The sequence below is a fragment of the Hermetia illucens genome, chromosome 3 (assembly GCF_905115235.1).
Source record: "Hermetia illucens chromosome 3, iHerIll2.2.curated.20191125, whole genome shotgun sequence".
Taxonomy (NCBI): domain Eukaryota; kingdom Metazoa; phylum Arthropoda; class Insecta; order Diptera; family Stratiomyidae; genus Hermetia; species Hermetia illucens.
Genome location: NC_051851.1, coordinates 156740313 through 156753630, shown reverse-complemented (window position 1 = coordinate 156753630; position 13318 = coordinate 156740313). Strand labels below are relative to the sequence as shown.

The following is a 13318-nucleotide window of genomic DNA, read 5'->3' as shown; positions in this document are numbered from 1 at the left end:
AAATCTACGCATGGTTGATCGCCCAACATAGAAGCTAAATGAAGGTGATCAAATTGGATCCGATATTAGACAATCAAGTCTACTCCATGAAAGTCGCTATCATCCCATCGCCAATTCAAATTCAAATTTATAACCGTTTGCACATCAAACAAAGCAATTCCTTGGAGAAGGTCAATAAAACATAAAAATTCAATTAGATTCATATTCCGCGAAGTGTTAGTCATGTTAGTCACCAAATAGGGAGACAGGACGACATTCACCCATCACCACAACATGTGCACAGCCCAACTACCCTCCAGCATGCCCTCCATGGTCTGCAACCAATCAATTGATTGCCCATTTATTATACGTACATTGGCCGATCGATCATTTTGTTGGTTCGCTTCCAATCATCAACATACCCGGACCGATTGACTGCCAAATATAAATTATTCGCACGGTCAAACAATCAAAATACCATAAATTAGTCAATTTAGGAGTCTGTGTTGGCTATCAGGGAAAAATGCCATTTGGAATGTGACTAACCAAGCCATGAATTGGATTGAACAGCGGCCGAACTAGCTGGACCATCTTAGGAGGGCCGGGTCAATTAATTCACGTTGAATAATGGAAGGACGTGTGTTATCTTTCAAAACAGTTTAAAGAGTCTAAAGCGATGAATGGATGACAATGAGTGACTACTTGTACTCGTTGTAGCTTTCCTGCAATACGACGCTGGCATATTTCTTTGGACCAGATGTTAGGTAAGCACAATAGTTCTTCAAGGACGCGGTGCGACTTTCCCTTAACAAACTAATAATAATAGGTAAGCAGTGACAACCTTGGGACAGATTTTTTGGCGCCATGATAATTCTCAAAATTTGTTCTTTGGTTGAACTATAAACGGCTACCAGATTGGCTTCTGGTTAAGTTTTTAATTGAAAAGCGCAGGTTAGGTAGATTTTGGTTCAAATTGCCAACAAAATGAACTTGATTAACCGTCAAAATACTTCTTTTTGTTGACGATGCTGGGAGTCCTGAGCCGCATCCACCTGATGACGGACCGGACCACTTAGGAAGCAACTTACTTCCTCTCTTGTGGTCCACGGACTCCTCTTTTTGGGTTAAACACCCAAGTTCAAAAAGAAGAAGAAAAAATCTTAACTGAAGGTCCAAGGCAGAGGCAACTTATCAGACGTTGCCTCACGTTGCAGCATGGCAGAAAGTGGCGACAGATGGTAATCACTCCATTTATATATAATCACAAACACGATACCATCTGTCGCGACTTTCGGTCACGCTGCCACTGCCCTGGACGAAACTATAAGAGTTCTCAATCAAATTTAGGAGCTTGTATTTAACCTTTTATTCTATTTTTATTCGAAATACACAATTTCAAGAAATTACTCTTATTATAACTCCGAGATATTAGAATACTGATTTCCGTATGTAACTGTTTCCTTTCTGCACGAAAATCTTTCCTTTCACCGTAACTGCCAACCAACTATTATTTTCCCTATCTGACGTTTTTCGTCACCTACTCTGTTCTTCACTCTTGTAGCGAGTTCTGAACTGAGTAGAGCGCCGGTGACGTCATCTGTCCGCTGGTATTCGCGACATTCGAACTAAATTTCAAATACCGCGAATCCTGCCGCGCCACATCACTCCGCCCCCAGATGAAACCGAGGGGTTTCAGCGACCGAATCCGGAACTGTGTTCCCCATCAGTCCTTGAAGTGAACTCGCCGTTGTTTAGGGTTGCACACGGGCTTCAGTCCGGACAGGGAGACCGCCTTTTTGTGTCCCCCGATCTCGAGCTGGAAGAAATGTTCTCCACGCTCGAGAAAACGGTACGGGCCTTCGTAAAGAGGCTGCAGCGGTTTCCGGACGGCATCCGTCCTGACCAGAACGTGCGTACACGTGTCCAGTTCCTTGGGCGAACAGACAGATGCGGAAGAGTGTTGGGTGGGAGGAGTGGCCTTGATGCGTCAGAGATTGTCTCTCAGCAGACGCACCGACCCCGATTCTGAGAGACCCGATCTCTTATCGAAGACCGGATCACTTGGAAGTCTCGGGTTCTCCCCGTATACCAGCTCCGCGGAGCTGGCAGCAAATTCCTCTCGGCGGGTTGTTCGTAGGCCGAGTAGGACGAGAGGCAAGACTTAGGTCCAGGACAGATCGTCGCGTGCCATAATGGCGGCTTTCAGAGTCCGGTGCCAACGTTCTAGCATCCCATTGGATTGCGGGTGGTATGCAGTAGTCCGCTGGCGTTTAAACCCTAAGAGTTTGCCTAACTCCGAGAAAAGGGTGGACTCAAATTACATTCCCTGGTCAGTGATGACCACTGCAGGAACGCCAAAGCGAGGTATCCACTCTCGACTTAGGGCTTCGGCACAAGATTGCGCCGTAATGTCTTTCAGAGGTATTGCCTCAGGCCACCGCGTAAACCTGTCGATGATTGTGAGACAATACCTATAACCGTGCGAGTCTCGCAAAGGCCTTATTATGTCGAGGTGTATTGTGTGGAACCGCTTGGTAGTGCGGGGGAATGAGCCCACTTCTTTCCTTACATGCCTGGAGACTTTACACTTCTGGCATGCGATGCACTCCCTGGCCCAGGAATTGACATCCTTATTCATGGAGGGCCAGAAGTATTTCTCTGTGACTAACCGATTTGTTGTCCTGATGTCGGGATGCACCAAGTCGTGAACTGCGTGGAACACTTCCTTGCGAAATGTGGCCGGAATGCATGGCCCAGGTTTCTTTTCTGAGTCTTCGCAGCAGAACGAGAGGTTTGAGCCGAAGATGGGCAACTCCCGAAATTTGTATTTGGGGTTGGATTTGAGGCTCTGAAGTGCTGCGTCATCCTCCTGCGCCTTGGCAATAGCCGAGAAATCGAGTCAGGCGGGGATGTTAACCTCGGAGACACGAGACAAAGCGTCAGCAACTATATTGTCCTTGCCGGACACGTGCTGGATGTCTGGCGTAAACTGGCTTATAAAGCTCAGGTGTCGAAGCTGACGAGGGGACGCTTTGTCGGGCTTCTGTTTCAAAGCTGAGAGGCTTATGGTCCGTGAACACTGTGAACGGCCTGTCTTCTAGGGAGAAACGGAAGTATTTGATGCTCAAGTACGCGGCGAGCAGTTCGCGATCGTAGGTTTCGTTGAGCGGGGTTCAACTGTTTTTGGTGAAGGGCAGCTCCTACTGAGATGTCAGAGGCAGAAAAACGGCTAGGGGTGCATCTTGCAGAGGGAATGCCAAGAGTGTAGCGTCGGCCAGTTGTTCACGGGATTTTTCAAACGCGCGGATAGCCTCTTCAGACCACACGATCTCTCGTGTGTCCTTAGTTTAGGGCCAGACAAGTACGCGTTCAAAATGGACTGGTGATGGGCGGCCTTGGGCAGGAAACGACGGTAGAAGTTTAGCATGCCCAAGAACCTCCTCAACTCCTTCACTGTCTTTGGACGCGGGAAGCTTGTTATCGCTTGCACCTTGTCTAGGTCGGGCTGTACTCCTTCAGAGGAAATGAAATGGCCGAGGAATCTCACCTGTTTTTGGAGAAATTTGCATTTCTCAACATTTAGAACTAAACCGGCCTCAAGGAGACGTTGAAAGGTGCACTCGAGATGGGCTAAGTGCTCAGACTCAGTGGAAGAAGCGACCAAAACATCATCCAAATAGACGAAACAAAAATCGAGGTTTCGCAAGACTGAGTGAATGAACCTTTGAAAGGTTTGCGCCGCATTACACAATCCGAAAGTCATTCGAGAGAACTCGAAGAGTCCAAAGGGTGTACATATTACCGTCTTTGGAATATCTTCAGGAGCTACTGGGATTTGGTGATAAGCCTTGGTTAAGTCCAAGGTCGAAAAGATGCAGCAATTCGCGAGGTGATGCGCGAAGTCATGGATGAGTGGAATTGGATATCGGTCAGGAACAGTCTGTGCATTTAGCTTTCTGTAGTCCCCACATGGGCGCCATTCGCCGTTTGGCTTAGGGACCATATGCAGTGGGGAAGACCAACAGCTGTTTGAAGGCCTGCAGATACCCTGTTGAACGAGTTGTTCAAGCCCTTTCCGTGCAATAGCCAGTTTCTGGGATGGTAGAGGACGCACCTTCGAGAAGATCGGGGAACCAGTAGTGATAATGTGATGCTGCACATTGTGCTTCACTGATTTGGAGAGACTACACTCGGTAGTAATCTGGCTGAACTTTTGGAGAAGTGCCCGAACACGAGAGTCGGTAATGTTAAAGAACGGAAAGATTATTGCCTGGGGGAAATACCATTTGTCCCGACGAATTAGGGTTGGTCGTGGAATCTATAAGAGACTTGTTTTGCAAGTCTACCAGCAATCCATAGGCGCCTAGTATGAGGAAGCTGACATCCGCCAGGATGAAACGCCACGAAAACGTTCTACGCAAGCCAAGACGCATGTCCACTTGCCTATACCCGTATGTGTTTATGCGGGAGGAATTTGCTGCCGCCAGTTTGAGCGGTTGTGGAAATAGTTGATGTTGCCGAGGTACAGGAAGAACCGAAACCTCCGCACCAGTATCGATAAGGTAGTTGCGCCTGCTGAGAGGGTCGTAAATAGTTAGGCGACGTGGCGCTGCGTTCTGTGTGGCCGTCGCCAGGACCCCCAGCGGACCTAGTTTTTTGCGGCAGGCGTGAATTTACACTTGGTGGCTTTATCGCCGAATCTGCGGTGGTACCAGCAAACCCCTCGGTCCGTGGACTGTCCTGACGACCTGCTACCTGATCGCCCTTTTCGAGTGGCAGACCGCGAGTGAGCTCGTGATCTGGCGCCCGAACGCTGAACGTCCAGCGTCGCCCGCATCTCAGCCACACTGGCTGTTAAGGCGGCTATTTCACGCCTTAAGTCGCCCACTCGTCCGATGGCTGTTGAACGGCCGCTATGGTCGGGCGTACGTGCACCTCGTGCACTTTGTCGGCCGCAGCTTCCAGTGCCTCCAAGGAACCTGAGACACACGCGAGGACCGCCTGGGTGCCTTCCGGGAGCCGACGCAGCCAAAGGGACTTCATCAACTCGTCGTCGATCTTACTCCCACCCAATTGCTTCATTTCGCGCAGCAATTGGCTGGGAGCCCGATCTCCCAACGTTAGGCCTGCCAGCAAGTGATCCAGTTTTGCTGACTCACTTACTGACAGGCGCCTGATTAATTCGGTCTTGAGCAGTGAATATGAAGCCGACTTCACTGCGTCAGACACGAGCACGATGGACTCCTCGTCCAGGCTGACCACCGCGTGATTAAAACGGATCGCGTCCACTGTGATCCTGGACATCTGGAATTGTGCTTCCAAATGCACGAACCACAGTTCGGGGTTCCGCCGCCAAAAAGGAGGGACGCGTACGGCGAGGGCGATCACTTGCGGATCCAATGGGCCTGCCGCGTCTTTGTTGTCGATCGACATCTTGACTAATAAAAAGAAAACTTCTTTTCGATGCGAGTGTTAAAGCGAAGACGCAGTGAAACTGATCTAGTCGACATGGCAGACCAAACAAAATAAAGCGACACCAACGACGCACCATAAAGCAAAAAAACTCGCTAAAAGAGCGGAGAGCCAGTGAAAAGATGACGATACAAACGCCTCGACCCCGTCTCTTGCGGCGATTTTGTTTTTATTGTTACCACTTTTTTAAAACAACAAAATTTTAATAAATTTTTAAATAATAATAACGCGCCGTTGTTGATGGTTGTGGCGGCGGCTACGGCGTTGACGCTGGTCTTGACGGCGGCGGCTTCGAATCCCGCGGCGATGACGCTGGTCTTGAGGGCGGGGGCTTCGAATCCTACGGCGACGGTTGTCTTGAGGGCGGGGGCTGCGGTGGCTTCTCACGCACTTTGGTGCATGTTCAAGGGATCTTGCTGGCACCGTTTTCTCTTAAAGCTGCACTTCTTCCTCCATCTTCGATAGACTTTCCATTTGAGAATTTATTCTGCGCTTTGTTCCTCGGTGGAATCTGGGACAGTTTGGTTCTAAACGTATTTTAATGCGGCGATGTTAGCTCCGGGGTCACCAATATAAGAGTTCTCAGTCAAATTTAGGAGCTTGTATTTAACCTTTTATTCTATTATTATTCGAAATAGTTTTTGACATATTTTTCGTATGTTGCAAAGTTCAATACACAATTTCAGGAAATTACTCTTATTATAAATTACTCTTATTATAACTCCGAGATATTAGAAATAATACTGATTTCCGTATGTAACTGTTTTTTTTCTGCACGAAAATCTTTCCTTTCACCGTAACTGCCAACCAACTATTATTTTTCCTATCTGACGTTTTTCGTCACCTACTCTGTTCTTCACTCTTGTAGCGAGTTCTGAACTGAGTAGAGCGCCGGTGACGTCATCTGTCCGCTGGTATTCGCGACATTCGAAATAAATTTGAAATGCCGCGAATCCTGCCGCACCACAAAACCATCAGTCAAGATTTTCTTCTTCAAAATACTATTATCACTTAGAGACGTTTTCGGATAACCGAATATTGAAATTGGGAGACAAGCGGCCGACATATTCCTCGATGATATAGTTAGAGAAAAACTCGCCCAAATCACCCGGTGGGTAAAGGAAGCATACCATGCTGCTATGCCCACAAAACGACTGCCCCCCAGGAGGCAACCCAACTATTGGTGGAACAATGAAATAACTACTTTACGAGCCGCAAGTTTCCGGGGAAGGAGGCTTTACCAGGGGCTTACGAAATAACCCAGTAGCGAGTAGGAGGGACACGCGCCATTCGGAAGAATAAAAATAACTGCTTCAGTTGTGCTACCATATTGATATAAACTCTTGGGATGTGGCCTACAAAGTGATAATGAAAAGGCTACGAAGATCACGTCGAGTGACCTGCCCGCGTGTCGTAAAAGAGATTGTTGCCATTCTGTTTCCACACCTCCAAAACAGCGGAAGACAAACGGTCATCCATCTCAACGAATATGTAATACCTCTAAGAGCAGAAGCACGAGTCCCCAAATTCAAATCCACCCCATGAAATGGTGCCTCGTGGTTGAAAACTGGTGCAGATTTTTAGTGAATGCGAATCCCAGAGGTGTCCGCTTTAGCTCCGAGGTTCACCAAGCTGAGCTGGAGTGGACGTATTTTTCTAAAATTTTTACACCTATGTGTACGAAAAAAAGGCCGATTGTCCTCACCGATCAGATAGTACTTAATCTTTCTCTGCACTATCCAATCGATTTTTGTCATCTCACGTCAGTCTACTTCAGTTCCAATGTGCAAAGTGCATTCTGAATGGGAATGTGCTGTGATCCTTTAATAAGTGTTGCAATCCGTTAATTCGCTCTTTTACTGTGAAACGAAATGTGACTTCCTAAAAAATATTCTAGTGGGCTTTGGTCTCTTAATCAGGAGAGTTATCCTTGCGTATATTGTTCATCTGGAATCGCTATAAGGTCATACCTATGTGATGCCATTTGGCAAACCAGCTGTCTAATTTCACAATGCCTTACGGATCCCTATGGATTTATTAATTCCAAGCGAATCCCTCAAATGGTAATCGGAATCCCTTCCCAGCTGACAATATCTTCATGTTTCGCTACCCACTTCAACGTTCCTTCGTTTTTAGTTGTTAGGATCTTAAAGCTTTATTGGGATTCCCACACCAATTGAAACTTGATTTGAGGGAATGCAATAGCTTTTAAGGATACCTTATAACAGTGCAGTGTATAGTTCCCCTACTTCGTTTTGTCCTTTTAATTTTTCTAGGTACCATCGAATGTGGTTTTCCAGATGGCTTCCCCTCCAAGATGCTTATCCATAATTATTGAGGTCTCACTTTGGAGTGCTGATTGACATGGAATCACTACCCATTTTCCAATGAGAGTTCATTGCCTCGCCTTTGCATTTAAGGTCGCTTACAGGGAAAGGATTTCCTCATGTTAGAAAATCGTTAGTAGGGTTTTAAAAGAAAACAAGTCGTACATCAGCGGAAGAGGATCTATTGAATTTAACGTCAGAAAACAAAGGAATGTATGGCAATACTAAGGTCTGGCAAATATTTCAGTGAAAATGAAATAACTGGCGAAGCGTGGAGATGACGGTCTTCCTATTTCATCTCTAATGTCTCCGTTTGTATTTTTTTCGTTTGAGAAATATTACCCAACATTTTATAAGGCAGTGAAATAGGGCACCAAAAACTAACCAACCAACAACATCAAACCGCACTGGTCAAACGGGAAGAATAAAGATAGGAGACTACAACTTTCAGATCGTTGAAAATTTCTCGATAACAGTTATAACGATAAACTCCGCGCGTGGATGTTGGCAGCCAACAGAACCTATTTCAGCTGTTCTGCTCGAAACGTTTCACCATAGGGTCAAAGCTCTCACTGTATAAGATAATGATCTTGCCAGTCCTTATGTATTCCACGGAAACCTTAGCAAAAAAAATGTTGAACTCTTGGCCGCGGTCGAGAGAAGAATCCTCCGGAAAGTCTATAAGGGCATTATCTATGGTAGAAAACGAAGACGAAGCAGATCTTGCCTGAGATGAAGCGATGGCGTAGGTTAGGACCCCAGACAGCTTTTAGGAATATCGAATCGGCGCAAAACCGGGGTGTCTGGGTTTCCTTACTAAGACAAACCTAGACCGGACACCGGTTGTTGCTCCGCAAGTTTGCTTATCTCAAATCTCCCAATCATGCTTTCCTAACTGGTTGGACCTTACAAGTGAATCTGTTCGAAGCAGTTGGTGTATTTACACTTAAATGCGATCAAGATATTGCCAGACATTGACTACCGTTGTCTAACGAGGTAGCAGCCATTAGATTTATCCAGTCCCGGATCAATGAATCCATTGAATATTACAAGTTATATATATATACATAAAATTTTGTCCATTACTATTAGCCAGAGCACCGGTGAGATGGCGCCACTCTGGGGCGTACCTCTGTTCACAGCTCTGGTCAAGTGGTTGCCTCCCAGATCCGACTGGATTATCCTGCTACTTAGCATGGATATCATATAATCCAATGCGTGAGATATCTCTCCAATCCAATACCGGTCAAGGCTTCTTTGATGGTGTTGGTACTAACGTTGTTAAAAGCTCCCTCTATATCCAAGAAGGCAGCGGGGATATACTGCGTGTATTGCAGCGACCGCTCAACCGTGCCAATTACCTCATGGAGGGCGGTTTATGTGGATTTTCCTTTGAGGTAGGCATGCTGGGACTGGCGTTCACTCCATAAACGTCCTTAAGTGAATGCCCAGGACGCGTTCTAGGGTCTTCAGTACGATAGAAGTCAGACTGATTGGTCGAATGTCCTTCGCGAACTCATGACCACGCCTGCCCGCTTTCGGTATGAAAATCACTCAAGCGCGCCTCCAGGACTGCGGTACGTATCCTAAAGAGATGCAGCTCCGATAAATCTAAACAAGCCACAACACAACCCTTTCCTGCTGTTTGTGTAGCATGACGGACATTATGCCATCTGAGCCTGGAGATTTGTATGCGGAGAGGCTGTTTATAGCCCAGCCGATCCTATCCTCGGTAATTAGCGATTTCATAGTCTCGCACAGCTATAGAACCTACAGTTCTATGTAGTATGTATGAATTGCGATAGGAGCAATGGTGAAGCGAACAAACCAGTTGCAAAAGAAAACCAAGCAGAGACGGGGGGGGGGGGGGATGAATTAAGAAGACTTTTTAGGAAGTTTTTAACCATAAAGGTCTGATATGCACATGCTTAATTTCATAGATACGTATCCATGAGGGATCTGTTAATATTGAAAAATAGACACACTGATTGACAGACGAACAGGTCCGAAAGAGAGAGATCCATAAGCAGATGGCAACAGCGATGGGACCAGTCAGAAAATGCTCGTAGGACTTACAGGTTGATCCCTTCCATCCGGGAGTGGCTCGGGTGTGCTTTTAGTGGGTAAAAATCCCACACTCTGGCGTGCCCAGGTCAGAGTCTTTGGAAGATTTCCACCTCCTCAAAAAAAAAAGGTCCGGCCAGCAGTGTTTACCTGCCCAAACGCTTCCCTTACAACCGGTTTTATCACAGCTGACTGCAACTAACAGATAAGCATCTGTCTCCAGACGAGAAAAATTTTAATGGAAACTCATCAACGTGCAAGAGCGGGACGGATACTTTTGCAACGCTGTACATATCTTAGGCGGGGAAGGACCTTATGTCCATATGGTTGACAAAATACAACTCGCGTTAGTTTTTAAGCCACTGCAATCTAATTTCTATGAATAACCATGCGGGGAGGTCATATATTTCCATCATTTTCATTCTTCATTGAATATTTTCAATCTAACTATATTTATTTGAAACACGCTCTGACACTATAATAGCAACGGTCCAATTTAAATTCAGATCAAATTTTTCATGTCAATGAATCAGGATTAACTCACCCACGCAACATTATGAATGAGTTGTTAAAACAGTATTCGTATTTCAATTTATTTATATCCATTTGCATCTAAAAATATCTAAATTCTCCAGAAATCTGCTCCAGATCTAAAAATACTCCCAACTATTCCAAACAATGAACATATGGTCTAAAATTGTGTAAAATATATTCAAACTTCACGCGTTCCCCAAATAAATTCCTTATCACAATTGGGAGAGATCAAAGTCCCGACTTTATTATGCAACACGCATGCATTGATGATCTCACATAATCCAAACCTGATCCCACCCAAATTTCCATTCTGAAAAGTTTATCTCATTTCCACCAATCAATAAAGATCGAGTAGAATCCTTGGGTAGCGTTTGACAAAAAAAAAGATAGTTATGGAGCTTAATTTAACGGTGGTGTATCTTTTATCTTTTATTTCCTTAAAATTCCAGAAAGATTTAAAAACAATTTTTGTATAATTTATTGGTTGAAATGGAAGCGATAAATCAAACACTTACCATACTGAGCATATTCGAAGCTGACGGAATGACTTTGGTGCGAAAGTAGTCATGGAGCATGACTATCCGTTGTTGGACGCGTCTGAGTCTAGGCGACAACAATTTGTTTGGCACCTTGTCTCCATACAGTCTGGGTCCTAGTGTTGAAAATCAAGAAAAAAAAATGTCAACGGAAAAAAATGAAATCAAAAGTGATTTACTGGATAGTTTAGATTAGAGGGAAACGTGTATTGAGTTAGAGTCAATGATCAGCAATGATCGGCCAAGATCATCAACACTTTGTGGGTGGGAGAGGGCCGGAATTCATCTCAAGAGGATTCCAAATTCAGATTGACTTAAAAATAGATTGATGAGATCAAAGGAAATGTTGCTGCACTTAAAAGCTTTTGAGTGTTCTGTTTGTTCATAAAACTCTTAATTTTCCATTTTTTCCAATTCTTTTGTTCTATTGTTGATATCTTATTTTGAATTTTTCGAAACCATTAAAATTCCATGTCACTGAATTTGATTCCACTTAGAAACCGAAATCATCTTTCACCGATTATTTAAATACCATCGGTAAAAGATGATGCAACTAGTCCCGAAGTGAACGCGTTGCTTCCATAAATATGCTGAAATGATGCAAATTCTATTATAAAAATCAAAGTCAAAAATCAAAACTGATCATGCAGAACACTCACGATCTTTGATAGGAAAGATAAAAAGATTTCATTTCCTTACAGATACTGTTCATAAAAATTGATAATTTAGAAGTTGTAATGCTAAATTGATCATTCTTCCAATATTATTGGTATTACTCCTTTTGATTTAAAGTTTAATGGATTCCAATGGTTGATTTTATGGTTTCATTTTGGATTTTATGATTTTTACGATATATCTAGATTGTAGGCCGTTTGGAAGGTTGTTAGTCTGGAAAATAGTAGTGGGACTTGGTTGATTGGACACAGTTTTAATACTTGCAACGCTTATTTGGCTACATTTTATGGCGAACATATGTTTGCTAGCAAATGGGTCACTCACTTCGGTCCATTCTCCAATGTGAGGAATTATCGAATACTGCTGCCAAAATTAATATCACGTATATTAAACGAACCATTATTATGGAGATAGATAAATCTGTAAGAGAAAGAAATGAAGATCATTAATTCAATTGTATCTAAATATAAAGACCATTGTGAATTTCAAGTAATTTATCTTCTATATCCTGAAATTGATATAGTACTAAGTAAATTGCCTCATCAACTCCATAAATTTATCTTTCAACAATGAACCTACGCATTGTTTAAGCACAGACCATATAAACAAATACAAATTAGTGAAAAAACCAACCTGAACTCAGCATCCATTGCACTTTTGAATCTCTCATCACGTGCTAGTAGATCAATAGTATCTATCTTGCTAAAATAATTTTTCTTGGCTGCATGCCATATGTGTAACTTTCTTTGCAAAAAAAAAAATAGTCAAAGAAAAAATCAAAAGAAAAATTATCTTTCCACTTAGTTTTCTTTGCAAAATTCTGCAATGAACACATTTGGTATTCATATTCTAACACGCTCTTGCTCAAAAGTGTGCCAACTTAAAAGTCAACATCGACTTTTCTTACCAAAAAAAGATACTTGATGAGAAATCAATCAGAATATCTCAAAAGAACGTGCCGCGGCATGAGGCAAAATTAATCGTTAATCATAACTTTATAATGTTTACGAATGAGAGAACATAGATTTCAGATTTAACGAGAATTATTGTTTATAAACTATGAAAATTGAAAATGAAATACATAAGATGAGTGCCATGTGCCGGTTTTAGAACACCTGCTGTGGGAAATGTGAGATCTTAAATCGGTATCCTGGGGCTTCCGTCCGTTTTTGAATAAAGAATAAAGGTTTGATGATTTTTTATTCCAGAAGCACATTCTGATTCATTCTATGGATAATTTCATTTGATGCTCTTATGTTTAGGAAATTGAAAAATCTTTAAATTATACACCTGAACAGAAAAATTTTAAAAACCAAAACTCAAAAGCCAAAAGGTCTATTCTTCCTGGCTGATGCTTAGTCTAACCTGACAATGTGATCAGAATTCATCAAATACCTACCGAAGCCATAATCTGGGTCAGAGTGACCAATTTAAAAATTGGCGCTCAACGTGGGTTCCGTATAAAAATATTTAAAACACTTTTCCTACTCTACTTCATTTCTTACGCAAATACACTCATCGGAATTATTTCTGCTACTCCGTATATTATCTTCTTTGATCCTAATAGGGTAGTGAGTCCTTGAGTGTTTTACGTGGGTACCTGTCGTGGAGACTTAATCCCACGGTCTTCTTAAGACACGGATTGATTTTCTGACCACAATCAGAGCCCCGCTGTGACAAGCAACAACGGTACCAGTCTATACCAAGTGTATGGCTCAGCATTCATACTAG

The 13318-nt window shown here is 43.5% G+C and overlaps 1 protein-coding gene across 1 annotated transcript in view; it reads right to left on the bottom strand.

The window, feature by feature from the left end:
* Window positions 1-13318, bottom strand: part of LOC119651245 (serotriflin-like) — a 77565-nt gene that overhangs the window by 45508 nt on the left and 18739 nt on the right. The window contains exons 2-3 of the mRNA XM_038054724.1: window positions 11912-12007; window positions 10892-11028 (exon numbers count right to left, since the gene is read on the bottom strand). Of these exons, the coding sequence (XP_037910652.1) occupies window positions 10892-11028; window positions 11912-11987 (213 nt within the window). The 5' untranslated portion in view covers window positions 11988-12007. The remainder of the gene's footprint in view (window positions 1-10891; window positions 11029-11911; window positions 12008-13318) is intronic.